The 27029-nt window shown below is 46.3% G+C and overlaps 1 protein-coding gene and 2 long non-coding RNA genes across 5 annotated transcripts in view; 2 read left to right on the top strand and 1 right to left on the bottom strand.

Moving 5' to 3' along the window:
* LRRC52 (leucine rich repeat containing 52) overlaps positions 1-10828 on the bottom strand; it is a 19093-nt gene extending 8265 nt beyond the window's left edge. Inside the window, exon 1 of the mRNA XM_042925190.1 lies at positions 9901-10828. Within this exon, the coding sequence (XP_042781124.1) occupies positions 9901-10522 (622 nt within the window). The 5' untranslated portion in view covers positions 10523-10828. The remainder of the gene's footprint in view (positions 1-9900) is intronic.
* A 47-nt stretch (positions 10829-10875) lies between these two features.
* On the top strand, positions 10876-23587 carry LOC122211771. Of its 2 annotated transcripts, none has more exons than XR_006198821.1 (4): positions 10876-10963; positions 16160-16391; positions 20709-20833; positions 23548-23587. It is a non-coding gene; the product is annotated as an uncharacterized LOC122211771 (long non-coding RNA). The 2 variants fall into 2 exon arrangements; XR_006198822.1 differs by lacking the exon at positions 10876-10963 and adding an exon at positions 10982-11169.
* An 81-nt stretch (positions 23588-23668) lies between these two features.
* On the top strand, positions 23669-26964 carry LOC122211772. 2 transcript variants are annotated; one of them, XR_006198824.1, is made up of 3 exons: positions 23669-23710; positions 24646-24778; positions 26695-26964. It is a non-coding gene; the product is annotated as an uncharacterized LOC122211772 (long non-coding RNA). The 2 variants fall into 2 exon arrangements; XR_006198823.1 differs by lacking the exon at positions 26695-26964 and adding an exon at positions 24873-24979.
* The last annotated feature ends 65 nt before the right edge of the window (positions 26965-27029 follow it).

Here is a 27029-nt window from a genome sequence, read left to right on the forward strand (position 1 = left end):
GCCAAGCATCGTAGCTGTTGGAAGAAAATATGGAAAATTGCAAGACTCTGTTAACATGATTTTAATTCTTGTCTGAACTATATTTTAATCGGATGCATTGGCTATTCCTTTATTTGGGTTGAGGGGAAGGCCAAATCTACCACTGTTCTGATAAAAGAGAAAATCCCTGTATATAGGCTAAGCATTAGGTTTCTTTCTCTCTTTTTTCACATAATGCTGCCATTTTGAAAGCTTTAAAACACCCTCCTCCACCCCAAAAGCCCTGGGGCCCCCCGTGGCTTTTGAGTGGGACTCCCCGTGGACAGTGCACCCCAGCAGGAAGAGTGGCAAGTCACAGCAGTACTTACCTGTCTCAGTAAACCCACACTGCTTTCCCCCCTCTCCATGTCCCCTGTGGTATTGGCAGTCGCCACCAGGGATTGTAACAGCAGCGACAATAGCCAACGTTAGTTGAGCACTTGCTGTGTACACTTCTAAAATCTTCCCGTGGGCGATTTCATTGAATTAGCACAACGACCCCAGAACTAGGAACTAATTGATCTCCAGTTTTCAGATGAGGAGCCTGCTTCTCCTGGAGACTGTGGCCCAGCCGGTAAGTGCCAGAGGCAGGATTAAAAACCAGGTCGTTTGAATCCAGAGCCCACCTTGGTTTTGCTTGTTCAACGGGAGCATGATCATCTCAAGAACAAAGGGCCATTTTGGGATCCCCTAATTGGGTTGATGGTACAGAAGCATCACAGAGCACATCACGGGAACCTGTGCACTTTTCTAGATACAGAGTTGTCCTTTGTCTTTTATTTCACTGCAAGAAAAGTAGGGACACTTGGGTGGGCCCCTCGATTCCATTTGCCGCACATCCTCACACTTACCCATGTGTGCTTACCCTCGCTTCCTTCTCTGCGGTCCCAGGGGAGGGGAGTTTCCCTGTTCAAGGCTTACCCTCCATTTGGCTCTGGAGTCCGTCCACTCCTGCCTCCTTGGGGCTTTACACCATTGCTTATTCCCCCACCCCATGTCTTTGCCCTGCGTTGCCTCCTCAGCAGCAGATAAAACACATGCATGGACCTCTTTGCTCCTAAGAAAGAAATACCCCCTTTATATCATTCTCGGCTGTCTGTCTCCTTTAGTCCATAGCCAAGCTTCCTAGAAGGGCTTACAATTTTTTTTTTGTTCAAGAAAGCTCTACGCCCAACGTGGGACTTGAACATGTGACCCCGAGATTAAGAGTTGCATGCTCCGCCAGCTGAGCCAGCCAGGCACCCCAAGCTTACATTTTTTCTGCACTCTTTTTATTCCTTGCTGTTCATTCCGTATCCCACTGTGCTCTGGTGTCCACACCCACGATGCCACTGGAAGGTCCAAGATGTCAGGGACCTCTTGGTAGCTAAATCTGACGGACCTTTCTCAACCCTTACTTGACCTGCTTCCACTCTCTGAAACTCTTCTTCTCTTGGCGTCCATGAGTATACCCTTCTCTGATTTCCTTTCTCTTCCCTGGCTTCTCCCACCCGGGGTACTTCATGGGTGCCTCTTCTTCACCCTTCTCTCTGTTGGGATTCCCCAAAGTTTCTGTCCTTGCTCTATTACCCCTTACTTTTTTGCTGGCTCATCTCATCCTTCATTTAGTTTCATTGGTCACCAGGGAGCTGATGATTCTCAAATATATACTCTATTCTCTATTCTGGATTTCAGGTCAGAACATCCAAAGACCTACTGGTTGACAGGGGCCCTCCCACTCAACATGCTCACGGTGGGATATGGTTGTGCCCTAGGCTCCTCACTGCCCCTCCTCTAAGAGTGTCCGTCTCAGGGAAGCCCCCAAAGCGGGCTGAGCCAATTCTTGTCTGTTATTTTCCACATCTCGCTTATTCATTGATTTTTCTCAATGAATATTTATTGAGCCCTTTTCTGTGTCAGGCCTTGAGCTAGTTTCTGAAGATTCAGACATGTTCCTTGCTCTCATAGACCTTACTGCCAGAGAAGACACATGTTAAATATACAAATCTATTAATTACGTAGAACTGTGCCAGAAGTCATGAAGGGCATACAAGGAACCTTGGGAGGGTCAAGTTCAGTCCTGTGTCCTATTGCTTCTATCTTCTAAATGGTTCCTTCTGACCTATTTGGACTTCTTCATCCCCATTGCCGCCATAGACCACCTTCCTCTTACCTGGGTGCCTACAGGAGCCTCCCAGCCCTGCACCCAGGCTCGCCTGCCTCCTAGGGCTTCTCAGGATGCACTGCCTGTTCCTTTAAAGGCCCTTCATGATTGGATCCCTGTTTCTCTTTCTAGCCACATCCACATTCTGCAGATTACCTCCGGGCTGGAGAGCTCTTCTCTTCTAGAGATAAGGAAACGGAGGTTGGCTGCTTTGGCTAGCCTTGCACTACTGCCTTCCAGAGGCCTGGCTGGTGTTGGGTGACCAGAGGTCTGGCATTGCTGAGCATGAAGGGACTTTGGGTCATCTCCTTTCAGGGGTCTCGAGTGAGCCGAATTCAAGAGTGTGTGAGAATCATTCAGCCTCCTTCCTAGACCACACGTGCTTGCCACCCCATCTCTTCTTGGCCTTTTTGGGCGGTTTAGGGATCACTGACCCAGATGCCCCCCTCCCAGCCCCCTCATTGCCCTCATGAGGCTGCACCTCTGGCTCTCAGCAGGGTGAGAAGGGAGGAGAGATGGGCTGGAGGAGAAGTTGATGGCCTTGGAAATGTCTGCTGCCCAGCTGTTCCCTTTTTGGGCGTCTGGTCTTTGCAGCAATTTCTCTGATGGAGGAGATGGGTTAGCATTAATGGTGGAAGAGTATGAGGACCTGAATTCATTCTGGAAATCTAAGTCTTGGCACAGCTGTAGATGACTTTGTACTTGGTGGCTTGAAATGGGGCCATTATCCTATTACAGCAGCCTTGAATACAAGATGAAGTAGCCTTGGAATGAAACTAAGATGTTCTCTGCTCAAAACGCCCTCGAGATGATGTGGACTTGAAATAGCACATGACCCAGCCCATCTGTTCCCTGCAGATGTCTCTGAGCGGCTTGGTGCCCCTTCCTCTACAGCACTCTTGCCCAGACTCCTCTTTGATTTGTAGGCCCCACCACCGGGTCACCCAAGACTGCTTAAGGACTATAACTTAAGAGCTGACACAGAGGGACACTCTGTCCCCAAACTACCCCCACTTCTACCCCTGGTGGTCTGTTGCTTTCTGAATTCTCACTGTTTCTGGTTGTTTTCTGTCACACTGCAAATGCCCCTTGAGGGAAACATGTCAAAACATTATTAGCCATTAACATCTCAGTGCAAATCAATTTATTCACCAGTGGCGGTAACCACTGTAGACCTAGAACACAAGCCATTGTCATAGGGTTTCTCAAAATATGGCCTAAGGATTTGCACTGTGCAAAACTAGAATCTCTGTATGTGGGGCCTGAGGTTTTTATGTTCACTGGAGTTTGAGAACCACTGGTTGAGCAGACCAAGCCTGGGAGGACAGTCGAAGTTAAGGCATTGTTTTAGTCAAGTAGACGGTGCTTAAGACAGGAGGTGGGACAGCGCAGGAGTTCAAGGCTGCTTGCTTACTACTTACATGCACGTCCTAATTACGTGACTGTAGCCTACATCTCCAGGAATGGCTCCACCTCAGCACTGATCCATCACATTGCCCATCTGGCACCCTGTCTGCTCATCACCGCTTTCCTGCATCCAAGTGCACCCTATCTTTCTAGTTAGCTCCATCGACTACCCATTCGAAGGGGCTTTAGAGAGTATCTAATCCTACTCTCTTTTTATTTCAAAGACAAGTGAGTCTCAGAGGGAAAGTGACTTGCCCCAAGTCACACAGTGGCATCACAGGGACCAGGTCAGGGCTTTCTGGCTTTCAATTGCATCTTCTCTCTCTTATATCCCAAGATTGTCTTATTACAGACAGGAATTATGGCGTCATTCTCTGTGATGAAAGCCATCATTACAATACAATGTTGGACATATACTGAACATACAGCAAATGTTTCAGAGTGGAGTGGACTGTGATGTGTCTCAGAGTAAGGAGGTATCATGGCATGGGGGAAAACACTGAATCTGGTTGTCAGGAGATCTCCATGCCAGGCTGGGCTGTACAGTCACTTACCTGTGAGGAAGCTAGATTCTAAAGTTCCAGCTTTGGCATCTTTTATTAAAAGGCTGCTCTGACCAATATGGTGGCCAATGGCCATTCATGTGGCTACTTACAAGATGTAAAATGACGTAAAATTAAAAATTCAGTTCCTCCATTGCAATAGCCTAACTTCAAGAACTCAATAGCCACATGTGGCTAGTGGCTACTGTATTGGACAACACAGATATGACCATTTCTACTGCTGCAGGGACTTTTATTGGACAGTGCCAGACCAAGCTTTGGGAGAAGAGGGGATGGAGGTCAGGTTCCTTATGTCCGGGAGCTTAGAGTTGCATGAGTTTTTGAGAGCATCTTCAGAGGCATTCGACCCTGTCCTAGTAGGCAGCTCTATCCTGGGAAGAGCTCAATTGTCAGTCTCACCTTCAAATGGTATTAATGACTGGAAAATTACAGTTCCAGCCAGGAATTAGTCCTCCTCTCTACTGATCTGGGCCAAAAAGAAAATGGAATCTGTGGGTCTATTTACCTCTGCATTGATCAGAGCATCCTGGAAACCAGCACATTACAACCCACCTCCATTTCTGCTGTGACTTTCATGTTTGTAAAGTGAGTATGTGAACTCTTTGAGGACTTAATAGTCTTTAGTGCATCTGGTGAGTATATCATTAGAGGGCTTCTTTTGATGAAGACCTTTTGATAATAGAATAGAACCTCTTGCCAATATGGGAAACTTTTGATTGATGATGAAATAGATGAATGAAACATTTAACCTTCTCTACAGCTCCTTTGTGGGGGTGGGTTTAGCCAAGATGGGCCATAGGGGAAGGACATATTTACTGCCTTCATATTTTTTGTTTTAAGATCTCCTCATTTCTTTGCTGGACCTTGGCTTCCTTCATGGTTCCCCACTGCTGCAGAACTAATCTTGGCTAATTGTATTTCTCAAGAATTCACTTCTGCCTCTAAGAGCTGATAAAGGCTTGGGGACACCAGTATTACTCAGCCCTAAAGTTCATATATTTTTGCAGGGTCCTCTTCAAGATTGGGGTACTTTTGGGGATCTAAAAGGGTAAATCTCTAATGGTTAATTTTAACTCAATGGTAGGCACTGGATGGGAGCCAAGGTATCACTTAGTCCTCTTCCAATAACAAAATCATACCATGTGGGTGACTTCTTGCTTTCAAGGCCATGTCTACCCCACAGTTGGACCTCCTTGCCCTCAGCTCTTGAAAGATCTCTGCATGTCCACACCTGTTTCTGGAAGTGGGGCTTGTCTTAGATAGAAGTTCAGTTCCAGACTCAGGTGTCTCAGAAAGAACCACTTGGCTACTACTGGCCCAGCACTGAGTCTTATGGTCCAGGCTGAGACCAAGCCTTGATTTGGGCTTCTGGTTTTGTTCCCCGGGGTCTGAACTCCTGTGTTCATAACTCGTCTAATACCTAGCTCCCCCTAAGATCCCTGCTATCCCATTTTCCAAGGGATTAGAGTCCTGGGACCCGCTGCCCACCTCCCCACATCCTATCTATATCCCCACACGCATCCCTATAGTCCTGTCTCCTGGACACTGTCCTCTTGTTCCATGTGTGCTGAGCCTTCCTGAAGTCCACTGCTTATCCTGGGGTCACCTAACTGATGTCTGTACTCTCTTAAGTACCCTATACCTTTCCCACGCCTGCCAACCATTCACTTATTGAATGTTTTTTGTGTGCAAGACTTAATGCTAATGGCAGTTTGTAAGTGTTCTCATCTCCACAGCCCACATAAGTTGGTTCTATTCTTATACCTGTCTGAAAGATGAAGTTGAAGTTCAGAGAGGTTAAGTAACTTCTCTGATATCCTATAAATAGCAAGTGGCAAGGCTAGAATTATAATCCATGTCTGTTTTTAACAGGAGCTCCCCTGCCTGCATGGTGTCTGGCCTTCCCCATCTGCAACTGAGGCTTTCCCAAGTGCCTGCTCTGCCCAGTAGGCACATGGTAGTCTCTTTTGTCCTGCCCTGTCTGGACAGTGGGGTTAGTTCTGCTGCACGTGACTGGACCATGGGACATATATGGTGCAGATGACCACAGTCACACGAGTCTACACACACAGCTCCAGGCTTCTTGGCTGGTTCCCTCCATGAACACTTTATGGCACCTAGTAGGACTCAATAAATATTTAAATGGATGAATGGATGACTGAGTGGTGGTAGCATGGAAGTTCCTTTCTTCACTTCTTGCTTTTCAAGGGTTCTACATTTTGCCATTCTTCTGTCATGCTGACCTTAATTCTGTACCATAGGTAAAATCGCCCAATACTAACGTTCAGTATCTTCCTGGGTCTAAAATGAAACCCATCTTTAGTTTGGATTCTTTTCTACAAATAACCAAGTTACTCAGCTCACTTCATAGAGAATCTTCTTATATCCTGCAGTGTGGGTACGTGGGGAGAGATGACTACACTCCATTGTAGAACATGCCCAAGGTCACCTGTTGATGGCAAATGTGGTATAATAGGAAGCTTGAGCATTTGCCACGAGTATTTGTCAATAGTGAAGATATTTCTACTTGAGACATGAATCGTACAAGAGTCACTTGAAATAAGTTATCTTCCATTATGTCGAGGTCTGGCTAAAGGGCAAGAGAAGCATCTTCTGAATTCTACTGTGTGTGTGTGCTCGGTTTCATGTGTATGTGGGTGCCTTCTCAAGTGTGGCTGTGTATCTGCACATTGGTATATGTATGTGTGTTGTATATATGTAATATGTGGGTGATTGTGTAAGTGAGTAGGTGTATATTTATGTTTGCATGTATGGTATGTGTGTGTGGGCACATCTTTGTGCTTGTATGTATGTGGGTATATGTGTGTGTGTTTGCACATGGGTTTATGTGTTTGTCACGGGGTGTATGTACGTGTAGGTGTGGGAAGGGAGAACCAGACTGAGATGCAAAGGTAAGCAAGGTTAGGCTCCTTCTTTGGGAGTTTGGGTAGGTTGTGGTGAACTTGGGTTTGCAAGAACACAGGCATATGATGAGTTTACCATGGCTACAACTCACTATCCAGTGGAAATGATCTTGGATGCATTCATGTGTGGTCATATCGGAAATAAAGCTGTAATTTAGATGCTGTGGCCAGATGCGTATAACATATGGATCATAGTTATGTAATATGGGGATTTAAGATATAGTAGTCTCATGAAAAAAGACCTGACTCAGGAGGTTCAAATCATTTTTGGGGGGCCATTTAGTAGCTGTGTGATTTTGGGCCAGTCTATTTTCTTATCCATATGATAGGGTTAAAATTACCAATCCTAGGGGTGCCCAGGTGGCTCAGTAGGTTGAGTGGCCGACTTAGGCTCAGGTCGTGATCTCACAGCTTGTGAGTTCAAGCCCCGTGTCAGGCTCTGTGCTGACATCTCGGAGGTTCCTCCCTCTCTCTCTGCCCCAACCCACTCACATTCTGTCTCTGTCTCTGTCAAAAATAAATAAACATTAAAAAAGTTTTTTTTTAAAAAAAATTACCAATCCTAGCCTCTTCCATAGGCCTAGGGCACAAAATTTAAGGGTTGGTTTGACACTCAAAGTAAAGAAGCATGTGTGAAAAGCTCTAACAGCTGCAAATCTCTCTACAAAGATAAATTGTTCTCTGTCTGGCCTTGGGCTCATTAGTGTTTTTAAGAGATAATAATTGTTAGCCAGGGCAACGAGACCACAGTTCTGCATGAAGTGGCCTGGGTGGGCTCCTCTAGGCCACCAAACAGCAGAGGGAGATGAGCAGATTAGTAGTTGTTGGGGGGAGTGTCTTGGGAGGGCGGGGCTCACAAAAGACAGACTGTTGTTCGTAAAGAGTTTATGAGTTTGACAGGATAGATACCCACTTCTGATGTTTTTGAGAACAGGCAGTGAAACAGATCTAGTCTACAATCCTATTTAATCTCAGAATGAAGTGAGTCAAAGAGTCCAAGGTAGTCAGCTTGAAAATTCCGACAAGAGATAACTCTATAAGCAGAATTTTGATGAAGGGAGATTCGGGGTCAGGTGAAGTGGTAGGTTTAGGGACTGGGGACGAGGCCAAGCTACATCTCCCTTTTCCGCTAGGGTAGGAGGTTCTCCTGGCTATGTGGTGGGCTCTGCTCAAGGAAAATATATATGTGTGATGGGGAGGGGGCAAGAGAAGATGAAGCTTCTTCACAGGCTGGTTATGTGAACACTGACAGGAGAATCCCATTTAAAAACCACATTTAATGCGCGAGAATGACCAATCACGACCCTCTTTCAGGGAGCTTTCTAGAAAGCAGCACAGCACCAGTCATTGAGAAAAGTAGAAGACATTCTCTTGGAGAGATCAGGCAACCCACCCAAGATAACTGCTCCTCTATTCTCTTATGATTGGTGGTCTTAAGAAGATAGTCTGATGAAATTCTTTCCTTTCGATTTATTCTAACTCAGATGGAAGTGCCTGTCAGCAGGACCAGGTGTCTAGGGCACAAAATGTGAGGAGCCACCCACTCTTAGTGCCTCCCTCAATTCTGCATTCCAGGAGGCTCGCTTGCCTCGCCAGAGTCCAGGCATTGCCCAGAAGACACGTTAAGACCCTCCCACTGGAAGGGAGGCCAGGAGTGCTGCCACCACTCAGCTCCCTCTCCCCCAGATCCCCTTGAAACCTGTCATTTTGGCTAGGGATCTTTCTGGGATATTGCCACCTGGGCAAGACTTCATGGTGGAAGCTTCAGCAGGTGCAGGTGCATGGAAATATTTTCAAGAACAAACACTCAGAGAAGGGAGAAACGACATGGTTTTGATAGGGTTTGAATCCAAAGTCCAATCTTGCCAGATTACATCAGTGGCTCCTGGCTTTCTGTGAGGAATTATCTCACATTCAACTGAAGTTTTGACTTCCTGAGTGAAGGTAGTATTGGTGGAGTGGGATAATTGGAGGATGAGGACTGGACAATAAAGTTACTGAACAGAAGAGGGGTGAGACACTGGAGGGCCCCAGGGACCATGGCAGAGGGGTGGGGACAGTGGAGAGAGTGGCAGCATCTGGATTGGAAATCTACCAGGTAAGACTTGAGAGTCTGCCTGGGAGGTTGGAATCTCCCTGCTGGACACAGTGGGTACTGGTGACCCATTCTTCATGGATTCATGCCATTCTCTCCTTCCTTATTGGGTTAGCATCTTGAAGATGAACCATCAAATGCCTTCTCCTCTCCCTTCTCTCTGCTCCCTCTCTCATTGTCTGGGGAGCTCCTGTGCCCCTCCTCCTCTCTCTATTGAACTTTCTCTTCCGTACATTATACCGTTGGATTTTCTACTGCCTATGCATGTCTGAATTTACTTTCGGATCCTGGAAAAATTCAGTCACTGAATCAAACAGATTAAAATAGTCCACCAATGGAATAAAGTGTCCCTGTATTACTTGGCTACTGTGCAGTTACAGAAGTCAGTCATTTCCACACATACCATCTTAGGTTGACATGACAGCTCTGTTTGGAAATATTATTGTCCCCACTTGATGGATCAGGAAACTGAGGCTCAGAGAAATTGGCTTTCCCAAGGGCAGCCAACTAGTAAGTGCTCAGCTTGGGACCAGAACTCAGCTCTTTGGATTCCTCCTCCAGAACTTTTTCTACTGACCCTACTGCCTCTCCAGTCAACCCCAGGATGGATCTTGCAGAGCCATAAGAATGTTTTCAATCAGATTAACCCAGACTTTTTCTCCCATCCTGACCATCTTTCGACTACCTTTTCTGTAACTAATTCCTCCTACTCCATCACATCCGCGTCCCCACACCCAATCAAACCCTCACCTGGATGGTTCAGATGGGACACTATTAAGTAGATGGTGAAGTCCAGGAAAGAACAGTTGCACCTCCATGGGTTTCCGCTCAGATACAGGGTCTGTAGTGTTATGAGGCTATGGAAGGCAGCATGGTCCAAGGTCTGCAAGCCGGTATTTCTGAGGTCCAGGTACCTCAGAGAGCTGGTGTTGGCAAAGGTGTACTTGTTGAGAGATAACAGGTGAGGGTTGTTGGAAATGTTCAGCTGCACCAGGTTGCTGAGCACGGAGAAACTGTATGGGGAGATCAAGGTTAGGTTGTTGGAGCTGAGATCAAGGTAGATGAGTCTGAAGACCCCGATGAAGGTATAATCCATCACCTCGCGAATCAGGTTATTCCGACAGTCCAAGTAAACAAGGTCACTGAGGAGTCCCAGAGTCATCGCTGGCAAAAAAGTGATGCCGTTATCATTCAGGTACAGCCTCCTGGTGTTCAGGGGTATGTCTGGGGGGTATTCGGTTAACCGGATCCCTGTGCAGATCACTTCTTGGGCTTGACACTGACAGTTATTTGGACACTTTGATCCCGATACCAGTCCCATTCCAAAGGAAAAGAGTAACCACCCAGGCCCAGGGCCTGAAGCAAGGGACATAGTAAGAAACCGCAACTACCCTCCTTCCACCTTCCTGCGGGCGCTGTCCCTCTGATCAGAAGGCTGCCGAGGGGCGGGGTGGTGGGGGGGAGGGGCGCTGGAAAGAACTGTAACACTCTAGCTTTGTGCAAAGCAATTTTCCATTACAGGAGAACAGAACAGAAGTTGAAACGAGAGGCCCAATGCCCCGCCGCCCGGCTGGGTGGCTCTGCCGCTTGCTCACTCCCAGGCTGCTGCTGGAAGCTTGCCCGCTTGGCGGCTTTGAAAGGTCTCACCCTTTCCCTGCGTTGCAAGTGAAGGGGAGCCAGGGGAGAGCCACATGACAATGAGGTTGCCAGTTGACACCTTTGTGATGTCAGCAGCCTCAGGAGACTGCCTGGCTGAGGGAGGGAGAGTCCCGCCTCTCCTTCTGGGTGGTGTGGGGGTGTTTTGTGTATCTCGGTAAGCTGGCTTTCCCCGGGGAATCAGGGCCCTGCAGCATGGGGGTGGGGGGCCGGTTCACAGTGTGTGTGTGTGTGTGTGTGTGTGTGTACCAGTTCCCAGGGAGGTGTAGTAGAGGATTAGGTTAGGGATCCAACCTAGGAGGGACCTTGGCGGTGTTCAGCACAGCTCCCTTCTATACTGAGGAGCAAAGTGACTTGTTTAAGGTCAGTTCTCAGAGTGGGTCTTTTCCTTGGGGAACGGATTCGGACAGGCGCCAGTTCTTGGTGGGAGAGGAAAGGGGAGCCTCCTTCGAACGAGGGAAGGGAATTCCTCTGATGAGGTGGTGCTCTTAAGATTGCATTCCTAGTGTGCGTACAACCCTTTCTGCATTTGGAATATATGTGCGTTAGTATTTTCAAAAACCTTTAGAGCAAGTATAAGCTACTCTCCTTAACACAAAACTCAAATGTATGAGAAAATATCTGAGTGCGAGGATATGAACTATTTCTTACCCTTACTATTCTCCTGGGACTTTTAAAGTAGCGAGTGCCTCTCTAGAGTTTCTCGTGAGAGTTTATAGTCATTAACTGTTTGAGGGATGATGGGAAAGAGGGTCTTTTGGAGGGAGGGATAGAAGATCTGGAAGCTGAAGAGTTGCGACGCATCATCTACTCCACGGAGGAAGGCATATTGGGCAGAAATGAAGAAAAAGCAACTCAGGAATGAAAATTTATGTTTTGGGGGAAAATAGGATTTCATAGGTAACCTAACTGTGAATATTCATAAAATAATGCCACTTATATTTAGCTTAGCATAGTGCCTGGCACCTGGTGTGTAATAAATATTTATTGAATGAATGATGCGTGAATGTCTCTGATGGTTTGGTCCCTTTTCGTGTTTCTCTGCCAAGAGAGAAATTAATAAACTCAAGTGGATTTGTGGCTGGTTAGCTAATGCTTGATTATGTTTACTTACTCAGCATTCCTAGGGTGACTGGCCGTGAATTAAGATGATGACTTAGGAGTGTTTACCAAATTGAAAGTGACCTTATTTAAGTAGAAATTTCAAACACTTAAAATAATGACCCAAAGGATGGTTGAACTAATTGAAGCAGGATTTTATTGATGGGGGAGCCACCCTTTCCTTATAATTAAAAAAAAAAAAAAAAAGTTCCTTGGTAGACCTTACATGATTGCCCGGGAGAGGAATTTCGCCTGTGAAGGCTATATATGGGGAAGAATTAATTTCTGGGGCGATGGCTTCCCCTGGGGGCCAAGATAAGTTGAGGGTGTGGTTTGGAGGGGGTGTGGTAGGAATGCCACATTCCTTCCCAGTGGGCTGGGTTTGCCTTTTTTTTTTTTTTAAGCATATTCATTTATTTTTAGAGAGAGAGGGAGAGAGAGGGCATGAGTGGGGGAGGGGCAGAGAGAGAGGGAGACAGAGAATCCCAAGCAGGCTCCACAGGGTCAGCACAGAGCCCAAAGCAGGGCTTGAACTCATGAACCATGAGATCATGACCTGAGCTGAAATCCAGAGTTGGCTGCTTAACTGACTGAGCCACCCAGGTGCCCCCATCCATTTCCTTTTGGGGAGAGATGATGGCTGCCTGGTTTGCCAAAGCTTGTGGAGTGACTTTTCGGCCTCTCTCCTTCTTTCTGACTCTTCCTTTCAGGGGAGCTAGCGTGTCCAGGTTTACGCATTTGATTTCTAGCCGCCGCATGTGGATGCACTTTCTCAAGGCAGCAGCCTCTGGCTCAGGTTTTGTTGTTTGGCCATATGATTGCAAGTGCTCTCACTTGGAAAAGCCTCGGACAAACAAAGTGCATTAAAAGTTATCAGGGACGCCAGTCAGTTATGTCTTTCTCTCTCTCCGGAGCATTGCCATTTTAGCAAAGCCTCATGAATGGTTAAATCGAGTAATAGTCCTTGGCCTGGGGTAGCTGTGTGCTTTGTGGTCCTGAAGTCTGCACGCCCGTAGGCTGGTTCCAGCTCTGCCAGGTTAGACCAGATCCCTCAAACGTGGTCCTCGTTTTGAGACTGAGTAAATATTTGTTAGATAGAGAATGAGTGTACGAGACAAAGAATAGAGAATGCGGCCTTTCCCAACTACCTGATCTCAGAGCCTTTAAGACAATTTCTCTTCAAGGAACATCTACGAGACTCTTATTTCAGGGATCCTGCTCTGGGAAGTTCTGGACTAGGCTGTTTGCCCTTGGCAGAGTTGCTTAATGTCTCCGTGCTTTATTTTTCTCATCTGTATATTGAGGGAGGTGAACGAGAGAATTTCCAACTCTCCTTAGGACTGCTGAATTCCTACATCATGGGAAGATTTCAGGCCCCACAGGGAGCCACTAGGGGAGAGCCAAGAGAAGAGCCTTCCTGTTCCTTCTGATGACCCCCTGTGGCCCCACGTGGTCAGATGGCTGCAGAAATAGAATCTGCTCGCCCCAGCTTCAGAAGCAGCTGGGTTGCCCTTAGTGTATACAGCTGTTTGCTGAGCCCACCTCTGCCCCTGAGGTGGCCGGGGTGGCTGTCCTTCCAGTAGCACTGGTGGGTATCAGGTGAACTCGGTGAGGAGCACCTGGTCTCAGTGCACACTCACTAGCTGAGGCTGCTCTCGGGCCGGCTCCTATTTTTAGCTGTATCTGACAGAGACAGCCTCCCGCTTACCGATCCCTCTCGAGTGCCAGTGTGCCTCCCAACAGACTCTCATGATCCAAAAGACAGGTGGGCACAGTCTTTGATGTTATAAAAAGGCAGGGGTGGGGGAGGATAGAGCAAAGTGGATACAGCCAGGACCCTTGATTTCCATCCCCTCCCAGGGCCTTGGTTTCCTTTCTATAGAACAAGGCGGGATGCTCTCTGAGCACCCGCCCAAGTGTAAGGTTCCATCAAGAGCCAGTCTGTGCAGGGGAAGGACAGATGCTTGAAGCCTTAAGACCCGAGCACCAGGACAGATTCTAGCGACTGCACGGTGCCCGGCACAGGGTAAACAGTTTGTAAATGTTAGTCAGTGCCTGTTCCATCCGACGCCCGGGAGCAAGGGCCGGGGGCAATATAATTTCCGCATACTTGTATTTGCTCAGGAGAAAAATAGAAAGAAATGCCGGTGCCATTTTATTTCAGTTAAGACTGCTCATGTGTTCAACTCAGGACTCTCCACAGGGTTAGCAACCTAGCGGCGTAGAAGTCAGTTCTCTGTTCTGCTTCCTGGGCCAGGAATTCAGTGGGTGCAGGTCTAACGAATGCAGAATGCTAAGGACTTTGATGTCAAAGCTGCTTATGGCATCCAGGTCACTCCAGACTTCTGATAACACTTGTGTCCTATTCAGCAGGGCCGTCGAGGCAGGTATGGGGCTGGGGGCAAGTCCCACGGAAAACAGATTGATGATGAACAGGAAAGACAGCCTGGAAGAGAAAAGAAGTCCTAATATATGCCAGGAGGGTGGGGCCTAAGGGCCAAATATGTCTGTCTTTCTGTCTACCTATAGATAGATTTATCTCTACCTATCTATCCATCCATCTATCATCTATCATATCTATCATCTATATCTTTATCTGTCATCTATTCATATGTCATCTCCATATCCATCCATCCATCCATGCACCCATCCATCTATCCATCTACCTGTCATATCTATCTATCTATCTATCTATCTATCTATCTATCTATCTATCATCTATCATCTATATCTTTATCTGTCATCTATTCATGTATCATCTCTATATCTATCTATCCATCCATCCACCTATCATCTATATCTATCTATCTATCTATCTATCTATCTATCTATCTATCTATCTATTATCTATCTATATCATCTATCATTTATATCTATCTATAATTTATCTGTTATCTATCTATATCTATCATCTATCTTATCTATTATCTATCTATATCTATCATATCTATGTATCTACCTACCTATCTACCTATCATATCTATCTATCTCTCCTCTATCTGTCATCTGTCTGTCTATAATTTATCTGTTATCTATATCTATCTATCTATCTATAATTGATTTGTTATCTATCTATACCTATCATCTATCATTTATCTATTATCTATATCTATCATAGCTGTCTATCTACCTACCTACCTATCTACCTATCTATTGTATCTATTTATCTATCTGTTGTCTATCTATCTATCTATCTATCTATCTATCTATGATTTATCTATTAGCTATCTAGCTAGCTAGCTGTGAGCCTTGGGTCTGTTTTTAGTACCACCTGGTATGAACTATTTTTGTCTTTCTCCTTCAGGTTGCCTGAGTCCCTGCTCAGGAGATTGGACCTTTACAAGAGTGTAGGCCAGAGGAAATCACTCCAATTGCTGTGTTCCCCAGGGATGTCTTTGTTTTCAGGCTCCCCCTACATTATACATTTCTGTAGTATTTATTATCTAGAGGAATCTAAGGGAAGCCTTGAAATTGCATACCGTTTTGGGGGGATTGGATCACCTTCTCAGCTTATAACAGACTTATATACTAACTAACGCCCAAGGCTAGGCTTATAGGTGTAGTAGTCATTATGCCTGAAACCCGCACTGCGACTTTGTCTGAGCCCATTGATTTGGGAGAGACCATGGGAGAGACACCTGTGTTGTGGTATGAGCTTCGGAAGGAGAAACTCCTTGCCGAGTGACTCCAGGCAAACACTTCAGCTTCTATGGACATGTTTCTTTTTGATACAATAGGGATGCCAAATAATGCTTCTCCAGGATTGCTATAAAGATTGAGTATCATTTAATATAACATACCAACTACCCTTTACTATTCACCCTGTCAGGTATGTGATTCTCACAGCAATGCAGCGAGTCATGTGGCATGACCCATGAAGAAAAAGAAGCTCTAAGAGGGGCCATTTGTCCAAGGCTACAGAGCTGATGAGTGATGAAGGCAGGATTGGGTCCAAAAAGTTTCATTCCTGAGTGCACGCTCTTAGTTACTAAGCCAGACCACCACCACTTATGCAAATGCCTCAAAATGCTCATTATTGTTTTTACAGGCTCCATGGAATAAATGTACTATAAAAGTGCCCCTCCGAGGCACTAAATGGTACATTAACTCCAGACCAGCTCAAACCACTGTGGTTATGTGATCTATTTACACTTTGGGGTTCCTTGTCTTTCAGAAGGCTTACAACCTTTTCAGCTTTAAAGACTTACATTAACCTTTGAGATTGTTTTGTATAATTTTCTTCCTTTTGCAGGCAAGGAAGCTGAATAGAAAAACAACTTTCCTAAGCTCAAAGAATGAATGGCAAAGCCAGCAACCGTTGACTCGTCGATGCCTGAGGTGACCCATATTTCTGTAATGAGGAATTCCTTCCAAGGCCATCTGCAACATGCTGTATCCATTGGGCAGACCACTGGGCATTTCATACTTTATCAGAGCCCCAGAAGGGGCAGAACCACTATCATGGAAATCTCTCCATAATCCAGGTGGGCATGGCTACCCACCTCCTTCCTGGCCTTCAGAACAACCTTTGATACTGAAATTCTAAAGCAGTGGAAGCCTTTGGTGGTCTCTCGGGGGGAATCTGTACTTCACAGAGGCTCTGGGCGGTTAGGAGGAGGACTGAGGGAAATTGGGTCCTGTCTCTCCTCCAGCATTCCTCGCACACAGATTTTCAAGAAAATATGTCATGTGGGAGGTAGAGACAAATGCCATGGGCAAGGTGAAGGGTGTCCCCACAGGGTGTCACATAGAGGGGCCAAGTTGGCATTTGGCATAGAAATTGAAAAGGAGAGCATGAATCCTGAGGGAGGCAGGTAAGAAGGTCTCAGAGTTTTCCCAGCATCTTTGAAAGGCTGTTTTTTGTTTTTTGTTTTTTGTTAATGTTTTATTTATTTTTGAGAGAGCACACGCCGGGGAAGGGCAGAGAGAGAGGGGGACAGAGGATCCGAAGTGGGCTCTGTGCTAACAGCGGTGAACCCAATGCGGGGCTTGAACTTATGAACTGTGAGGTCGTGACCTGAGCTGAAGTCCGACGCTCAACTGACTGAGCCACCCAGGTGCTGGGGCTTTTGGGTTTTTGGAAGGGCTGCTGTCAGAGGTCAATGGAGTCATGTGGGTGTGTCATTGCCATACTCCCAGAAGGACAATGGGGGGAGGACCACGGAGCTCCTGGGAAGAAAGCTTACTCTACCGTGGGTCTTACAAGGAGCATCTGTATTTCTGATCAGAGCCCATGAACTCACTCCCCCAGGAGGGTCTTCCCAGCTCTTTACTTCCTGGACAGACTGAAGAAGACACCCTTAAGGCCTGGCCAGAGTCCCAGTGGTGCCAAGCAAGGGGAAGGCAGGGGTAGCTGAGCGACTGGTTAACGTTGTGATAAATGCTTTCGCTTCTGTCTCCAGGCTGACTCTCAACCTGAGCCCTTCTCCACCAGACCCCAAGTGTCCAAGTATCAGAGGCAGGCTCACTAACCTGTCATGGGGCTCAAATAGCCCCTGTTTCATGGATCACGCCGTCTACCTTCCTGGAGAGCTTGCTTTGGATAAATGTCTCTCCACTTCCCAAACTAGGAAGGATGGAAAGGTTAGAAAAACCTCAGGGAAAATCCTGGTGCATGCGGCTTGCTGTGTCATTTGGCCACTCGCCTTCACCCCTATCTCAGAGAGAACCCAGCTTACAGCCGCCATGCTTCTGTGTAAAAACGGGCCGCGCTGGGTTCTCTCCGAGATAGATTCTTTTGCTGTTGCCCTAGTAACAGAATTATTAAAGCTCCAGCCTTGGGAGTATTTGTGCCTGGTGAGGTAATGTCTGTCGCATGCAGCCTTTTCATTCCCACCCCCACCCCTCGCCTCAGGCCCTTTGTACCTCACACCTAGACTCATGGACTGCCTTCCTCCTCGGCCTCCATGCCGCCTGCCCACCCTCCCCGCCAGGGTGGCTCCCAGCTGAGCAACACCCTTTCTCAGACTCAGAGACACTGTGTTGGTCGTATTCCCCATCAGCCTGGCATTCTGAGGCTGATGGGGAATTCAGTGGTCCATACCACTTTCCGAAAACCCACAGAGCCCTCTGGGCTTGAGTAGAGCGGGATGTGGTTGCAGTACAGTGACAGGAAGCCGCAGGGAGAATACACCAGGCTAAGGTAGTGACTGGTTCGTTGGGAGGCAACACAGTGTAATAGTTCAGCGTTTGGGCTTTGGAATAAACGGTCTATAAAATGTGATCTCTCTCACAAAATAGCTGTGTGACCTTGGGCAAGTTTCTTTCTTTCTTTTTTTTAAACTTTTTTTGAATGTTTGTTTATTTTTGAAGGAGAGAGAGAGAGACAGAGTGTGAGCAGGGGAGGAGCAGAGAGAGAGGGAGACACAGAATCCAAGGTGGGTTCCAGGCTCTGAGCTGTTAGCACAGAGCCCGACCCAGGGCTCGAACTCATAAACCGTCAGATCATGAGCCGAAGTCGGTCACTTAACTGATTGAGCCACCCAGGCACTCTGATCTTGGGCAAGTTTCTTAACTCAAGTCTCAGTTTCCCCAGATGCAAAGCAGAGATAATGATAGTACCTTCCTCGTGAGGGTTTCGCTGCCCAATTAAAGATCTTGTAAAGTGCTTGGCTTAGTATCTTTGAACGTAGAATCACACCGGAAGTGCTAGCTGTGATGGTCAAGATGGCGGAGAAAGGGGGAAGGGTGGCCGTGTGACAAGTGGAAGAGAGAGCGGTGTCCGGTTTCGGCCAGTGGGTAGGAGTCATGCAGGTAGAGAGACCAGGTGCAGAAGGAACCCGTTTGTGAGAACAGATCACATTTTTGCTTTGGGTCTTCTTGAGTGGGAAGTGTCACGGTTCACTTTTCCTGATTGGCACTGAATGCCAGGCACTCTGCTAAGCACATTCCATGCATCATTTCTTCCAGAATTCCCCCTCCCCACTGCAGCCCCCTGAGATAAGGCTTAGTAACACAGGGCAAGGTTAAGTAGCTTGACGCGTTGTTGAGCAGAAGAGCTGGGATTTGAACCCAGGTCTGTGTGCCTCCAGCAGTGCACTCTATAAGCTGCCTTGACTGGATATCTTTTATTTTTTTTTTTATTTTATTTTATTTTTTTTTTAAATTTTTTTTTTCAACGTTTTTTATTTATTTTTGGGACAGAGAGAGACAGAGCATGAACGGGGGAGGGGCAGAGAGAGAGGGAGACACAGAATCGGAAACAGGCTCCAGGCTCCGAGCCATCAGCCCAGAGCCTGACGCGGGGCTCGAACTCACGGACTGCGAGATCGTGACCTGGCTGAAGTCGGACGCTTAACCGACTGCGCCACCCAGGCGCCCCGAGACTGGATATCTTTTAAAATAAATTTTTTTTAACGTTTATTTTTTTATTTTTGGGACAGAGAGAGATAGAGCATGAACGGGGAGGGGCAGAGAGAGAAAGGGAGACACAGAATCAGAAGCAGGCTCCAGGCTCTGAGCCATCAGCCCAGAGCTTGATGTGGGGCTCGAACTCACAGACCGCGAGATCGTGACCTGAACTGAAGTCGGATGCTTAACCGACTGAGCCACCCAGGTGCCCCTGGATATCTTGACTGGAGTTAGGAAGTTGGTCCATATGTGTGTATGCACCCATGTGCACACGCTTTTAAAGCTAACATGGTCTTAGGGGGCGCATAATAGTTTGCAATGATTCCTGCCTAGGCAGCGGTCTGACCCCTCATCTGGGGTCCCTGTGTGTAAATTTGGCCCCTAGACTTGGGGACTTCTTTTACAACAGGTGCTCTCCTGTGCTTGTGCTCAGTCAGTGACTCAGTGCTCAACTCTCACCCAGTCTTCCTGCCTCATTCTCAATCCCCCCACATGGCATCCTGGTCTTGAGAAGTGCATTAGCATCTCTGAACCTCAGTTTCCTCCTCCGAACAACTTAAGCAGTTAGAGAGTTGCAGGAAGCATCAAAAGAGACAGAGTTTTCTTGAGGAAAAGGGCTGTTTCCGATTTCTCACCAGTCCCAGCGCCTGGGCCAGTGCTGGGCATATACTGGGTGCTCTCTGGTTTCTGAACGAATACATGCCCAACTTACTGCTTATGCTGATATGTATGGTGCAGGGTCCACCCCTGCTTTTGACTCTACTGAGATTGCTTCCTTTTCTACTTGTCCTGCTGTCCTGAGTGGTTACCCCAATTTTAGTGCTTTAGGGCTGACTTTCTTTAAAGTTTTGGAGTCAGCTAAACCACAATGGCAGAACTGGGTTACAGCGCTGGTGTTGGGTGTTGCCCATATATGTGACGGGGATGGGGAGGGGGTGGGAGGTAGCAGGTGTGGAGGGACAAGGGTGTAGACTGGATCCTATTTCCTCCACAGACTTTTTTCGTAATTGAACGTATGAATTTACATGCAGTAAATGGAACCCAGGTGCTATGGTTGAATCTTAAAGGCCAGTGTGATGGTATTAGGAGGTGAGGCCTCTGGGGGGAGGTTAGGTTGTGAAGATAAAGCCTCATGAATGTGATTAATGCCTCATAACGGAGGACCCCAGAGAGCTCCCAACCCCTTCTGCCCTGTGAGGATACAAGAAGTTGGAGACCCAGGAAAGGGCCCTCGCTCAGTCATGCCAGCACCTTGACCTTGGACTTCCAGCTCCCAGAACTGTGAGAAATAAATTTCTGTCGTTTACAAGACACCCAGGCTGTGGCATTTTGTTACAGCAGCCTGAACAGACAGCAGGGTACAATGAGTTGGTTTTTAACAGTTTTCTGTTCTTTTAATAACAATACTTCAACATGACAAATTTCAAATATTTTTCCCCCCTTCTTTCCAGGTATTTTACACTTTAAGTAACCTGCGTATGGATCCCACTGCTATTTAATTAAGACTTAAACCTATAAAGATGCACATTTAATACTCAGAGTAAACCCTTGACTTGTTCCCTTTGAAGATAAACAGGTGAGATACCTTCTTGAACTCAGATTTCTAAGATAATTAAGATTAGTTGCCATAGAGAGAGAGACAGAAACGCATTAAAATGTATCATACTTTTCGTGTTTAGGAAACTCAGTTAAATATTCAGGGCCATTAAATCTACCCAGACCCAGATACCTATTAATCTGCTGGCCACACAGCCTCCAGAGTGATCTGTCTTTGTCAGGAAAGCCTTCTAATTGCTCTGCTCCTCTGCGCGGAAACTTCTAATGGCTCACCATTGTCCTGTGTACAGATGGTGTTCCCGACCCTCAGGGCCTGACCCAGCCTCCTTTCCCCAGCTCATTTGCTACTCCCTAGCCTCATAGGTGCCTACTGGCCCCCTCTGGCCCCTGCAGTGTGCCAGTTCTCTCTATATTACATACCCTTTGGGTCCTCTGTCTTGTCCTCTTGTGACTTTACGAGGTCCTGCTCACTCTGTAGGTACCCACTTCAAATTCCACATCCAGGTTAAATGCTGGGCCTCTTTAGATTCCTCCAGACAGAATTACCCTAGGCTTTCTTGGACTTTGTAACTGTATGACAATTCTCCTTAAAATGTACCATAATTATGCATTCCCCCCCCCCCCCCCCCCCCCGGCCCCAGACTGAGAACACCTTGGGGCCCAGGGACCAATTCATTATATGAATATGTAGAATGCCTTTTATGAATGTGGAGATTCATATACTATCTAGCTTATAGTAGGTCCTGCATTACTCTTGTTGGAGGAAGTTAAGTTGATGGCATTACATGGTCAGTTAATAGTATGTGTTAGGATGTTATAGAGATTTCTTCAAGGAATGAATTATGTGACCCAGCCTTTTCTGTGGTGCCCCATATAAAAGCTCCAGAGAGTGTGTGTGTGTGTGTGTGCATGCGTGTGCGCGTTCATGTTTTAATGTTTATTTTTGAGAGAGAGAGAGAGTAGGGGAGGGGCAGAGAGAAGGGAACAGTTGGGCCCCTTGCTGACAACACAGAGCCTGATGCACGCTCAAACTCAAGACCCATGAGATCAGGACCTGAGTTGAAGTTGGACGCTTAACCGACTGAGCCACGCAGGTGCCCCCGTGCCATAGCTTATTTTAGTTCTCTCTCCATTGATGTTTAGATTATTACCAGTTTTCTGTGGGTAAACAGTGCCATAGTGAATGAGCTTGGCAGTGGTCCTGGGTAAGGCCATCATAGGGACCTGTTTAGAGAATTGTGCCCTTGAAGCAGAACGAACAGCACTGGCTTGTGGAGAGCACCATTTTCACACGTATAAATGACTATTAGGGAGTCCGAGTTTAAGGGAAGGAAAGCCCTTTTGAAACCGCCAGTCCCAGCCACTGCTTCTGTGGGCGAGAAAGCAAACTTGTCCAAGGTCACGTGGCCCTTTGGACACAGCTGAGGTTAGGACACAATCTCTTGACTCTCAGTCCATGCTTGGCAGAACTGCCTGTTGTGTGCCCAGGCACTTCCAGTGGTCAACTCCCCCAAATTGGCTGAGCTCCAGTGGTCAACTCCCCCAAATTGGCTGAGCTGCACGATGTGAACATAGCTCTTGATTGGAGGCCACGAGGTGTAAATGAATGAGCAAAGATTTGGGGCCAAGCTGACCTGGAGTGAATCCTGTCTCCAGCTCTTACAGTACTTGACTCTGAACCTTGACATCCCCACATGACAAAAAACACTTGTCACAGGTGGCGTGGTGGTGTAAACCCCCTGTCCCACCCTGCCTGGTGCAGATGCTACGTGGGAACTCCCTTCCTCCCACCTGCTTCTCCTTCTTCCTTCCAATGCAGTTGTTAGGAGAAGCAAATCAGCAAAACAATTTTTTTCAAGCTCACTTATTTATTTTGTGTGTGTGAGAGAGAGTGCAGGTTGGGGAGAGACAGGGGGAGAGAAAGAGTCCCAAGCAGGCTCCATGCGGTCAGTGCGGAGCCCGATGAGGGGATGAACTCATGAACTGTGAGATCACGACCTGAGCCAAAATCAAGAGTCGGGGGCTTAACTGACTGAGCCACCCGGGAGCATCCCCCACCCCAGAAAGTTTTTCATAAACCTTCAAGGAAGCAAAGCCTTCAGAGAGCAAACCAAAAACAGTGTTCTGTGTGGATACATGTAATTTCAAGCTTTATTTTGTTCTGAAAATAATGTCCTCACTCAGATGTTTCTAAGCAAACTACGAATATATTAGAGACATCAGTCTCAGAAGATGAGTGGTGATAAGACTGAGAACAATTAGGGAAAACAGAAATCCTTTGATAATCCTCATTTTAAAATAAAACTCTGTTTTTTCTGAGTATAAAACCTTTTTCCCCCCCAATTATGATATGTTTTGCAAAAACATGGAAAGTACAGAAAAGTATGAAGAAGAAAGTAAAGTAATGCATAATTCCATAGGCACTACTAACCTTTTGATGAGTTTCCCGGCTTTTTTTCTGTGCGGATTGTGATATGTGCCACTCGAATGTCCCTTCGCTAGAGAGCTGGTGAGCTGCTCCGGAACTGGCCTCAGCTTTTGAACCAAAGTCCTAGTTTTCTAGAGCTGGCCCCAGACGGTGACTGAGCAAGGCTGCTTCATAGGAGCCTATCTAGTGTTCAGACAGTTTCCCCTCAGATGGCTGTTGGCTTTTTATTTGGCTTTGGGACATATAAAAGTTTTACATTTTTAAAAAAGATTTATGATTATTATTATTACTATTCTTTTTTTTAGAGAGCGAGAGTGAGTGAGGGAGGGGCAAAGGGAGAGGAAGAGAGAATCTCAAGCAGGATCCACACCCGGTGCAAAGCCTGATGCAGGGCTCGATCCCAGGACCCCAGGATCACGACTTGAGCCGAAATCGAGAGTAGGATGCTCAACCGACTGAACCACCCAGGTGCCCCCAAAGGTTTACATTTTTGTGTAGACTAATCTAATGTTTCCTTTTTTGATTTCTTCCAGTGTTTTTATGCCTAAAAAAATCTTTCTTCATCCAGAGATCAGGCAAAATCTTCATTTTTTCCCCTTTTGTTCATAGTTTTATTTGTTAAGTCTTTAATCTGTCCAATATTTATTTTGTTTTATGGTGTCAGGTGAAGAATCTAGAAGGAGCTCATTTCAAATAGTTTTCTGGGCCCCACTTATTGACCAAAGGCAAGTTACTTAACCTGTTTTAACATCCATTTCTTTATTCATAGAGGGTAAAGGAAATCCTACTTTGCAGGGTTAGGTTGAAGAAGAAAACAGGTCATGGACACGAAAGCATTTTATAAATGCCATAGGAGTGTTGGTTTTTGCAGTTGTTTTTAAGTGAGAAAATCATGTGTGAATGCTTGTTTGGTCTGGTCTTGTTCCAGTCCACTTATGAAAACAACACTGACAGGGCTGGCTCCGAAGATCCCAACAAACCCAAGACTACTGGACCCACAGAGAGGTTGTAGGGTGCCACAGAGGAGTTCAAACGTAGGCTGTTTATAATAAGTATGATTCAAGGGCCCATATGTTTATGGGTACGGAGCAAAGGAGAATTCATTCTATATGGGGGTGGGGGTGCTGATCCATCAGGGAAAGTGGCCAAAGCCTTTCATGAGTAGTGTGTGATGAGGGGAAACAGTTATTTGTCTCTGGAGTCCTGAAGGACCACAGAGCGGTTGGGATTTCAGGAATTATTTGAATGATAGGAGACACATGGCCTGGCATGTTGAGAGGGAGGGTTTTCCAGCCATGCTGTGCTGTTTTGGAGCTGGCCTGGGGGCTGGTCAAAGTCAGACTCAGAAGGGTGAGTTGGACTGTGTTATCCTGGCGTGGCCACGATTTCCTCTCCTCATTTAGACAAGAAGAGAGATCTCTTATTTCTCATCGGAGGGAGATACAAAAGAAGGTTGCTGGCAGATAGAGCCAATTCTTAACCACTGAGAGGAGAGGCTAGCTGAAGACCTAACATCCTAAGGAAGGCTCTCCAGATGTAAGCATTTCACCCCCAAATTATTTATTGACTTGCTTTCTTCTTTCCTCTCTTTTCAAACCTACCAGCATGTTTCAAATGTGTTTAATTACAGGAGGTCTGGAGTCTGATGGAGCCCCTAAAAGGATACTGCCCCTAAAAAATGGTAGCAGAGAGAGAAGTGTGGAAGAAGGAAAATAAGACGAAAATACGTTCTTTGGAGTTAGGAGTTCTGTCTCCTTCATTTTTGAGTGACTTAGGGAGTTTCGTACAGAGAGCAGGAAGCAGTGGGTGTACAAGATGTACTGGTTGGTTGAATTAGGGAGAGCACAGACCAGAGAAACACACTTTGGTTAGTCAAGAGTTAACACGGTTCTCTTGAAGAGAGTAATTGGTGGTGGCTGAGCTATAGTAACACTGCACATTCCCTGCTAAGTGCACATTTCCTGTTCAGGACGTGGATTTGATGGGGCCTTTTAAAAGTAGGTGACTTAGGCGGTTCTTTTTATTGGGGGGAAAATCAAGATAATATGGTCTGGCTTTGGAACCTAATTTCCCATTATTCCTCATCAAGGGCCTTCATCCAAGCCACGCACGTCTACTCGTGATTCTCCAAATCTAAACAGACTGCACCGATCCTGCCTTTGAACCTTTGTTTATGTTGTTCCTTCCAAAGGCCGCACCCTGTCCTCTCCCCTCTCCTGAGATCCTACTCTTCTTCAAGACCTGAGTCTAGCTTCTTTTTTTTTTTTTTTAATATTTGTTTGTTCATTTTGAGGGGGGGGGGTGCGTGGGGAGGGGCTGAGAGAGAGAGAATCCCAAGCAGGTTCCTCACTGTCAGCACAGAACCCCGCGCGGTGCTCGAACTCACAAACCGTGAGATCATGACCTGAGCTGAAATTAAGACCGGGTTGTTTCACTGACTGAGCCACCCAGGCGCCCCTAGCATCGTTTGCAAAGCTGCCTCAAAAGCCCTTCCAACTTTCCTCCTTTTCCTGCACTCTCTCCCTCTCTGAATTTCTCCTCTCACTGCTAATGTGTATGTAATTTATTTGCACTCATATTCTCTGATGCAACGTTAGTGTTTTATATGCATACATTTGAATCTTCAATTAGATAATATATTTCTTATTGTCTGAGACCTAGTTTTCTATTTCCTTATTATCTACCCCCTCCCCCCCATAGTGCTTAGTATAAATCTGCCCCCAGACCAGGTAGCAAAAAGTTATTTGATAGTTTGATGATTTCAGAAGATTCCATGATGCTCACCCCCAGGTAAATTATCTTTGTGACGCTAACAAGGCAGGAACAAAGGCAATGTTTGATTTAGGCTCAGCACGTGGAGCATAGTGTCAAGGGGAACGAAATAGTTGCCATGAGGGCACATCAGCTACTGGTCAGTGTTTCTCTTTCTGAATTCTACTGGAAAGTCTGGCTCCCTGGATGAAAAGCAACTGAGGCATGACCCTGTCCTCTGTGCGCAGGCCAAGCATGGGAGACAATAAGGATACCTACCGATGACTAAAAGACAGCATGGTAAATTGGATAGAGGGATATAGAGATGGTTATGGGAGTCCAGAGAGAGGGCATCCAAATGAAGCTGGGTTAGGCCATCAGGGAAGACTTCCTGGAGGATGCAGTGCTTGACCTAAGTTTAGATACAGAAGAAAGGAAAAGATTTCGAACACCATCACAGTCCAGGTCAGGAAAGGGTGTGCGGGGAAATTTAGAAAGGGAACTTTTCTAAGATCAAGTTATTTTACAAAGAAGCAGCACTGGGAAATCAAGGGAATTTAATTACAACTGCCTCACGAGCAGGATTTGAAAAGGAGTGGGAAGCTCATGGAAACCTTAATTGCTGAGAAAAGTTAAGAGGAGAAATATGACAGAAGTAATAGGTCTGTATGTATGTCATGTCTGATTTGTCATTTTTCTAGACAGGCACTCTGCCTCCTGCCTTCTAGGTTAGAGGAAGAAAAGATCCTTCGGCTGCTAAGGTGAAGATAGCATTTAGGATGCAGAAATGGGACTTGGAAGTACTCCTGATTCCTTTTAGGGAAGAAAAGGTCCATCTCGGCTTACCTCATTGCTAAGAAGAATAATAAGCATTTGTTCAGCGATAATAATGTGTGAGGTGCCTGAAAGAGCCCTGAATCAGGCTAAATAATTTCTTCCTTCCTTTAGAAAATAAAAAACAGCTTGCCCGATTTCTCTTCCAATTTATTCTTGTGGCTTTCCATTCCTTTGGAAATCCGGAGGATGCCTATTTTAT

This window comes from Panthera leo, chromosome F3, assembly GCF_018350215.1.
Source record: "Panthera leo isolate Ple1 chromosome F3, P.leo_Ple1_pat1.1, whole genome shotgun sequence".
In the NCBI taxonomy this organism is placed as follows: domain Eukaryota; kingdom Metazoa; phylum Chordata; class Mammalia; order Carnivora; family Felidae; genus Panthera; species Panthera leo.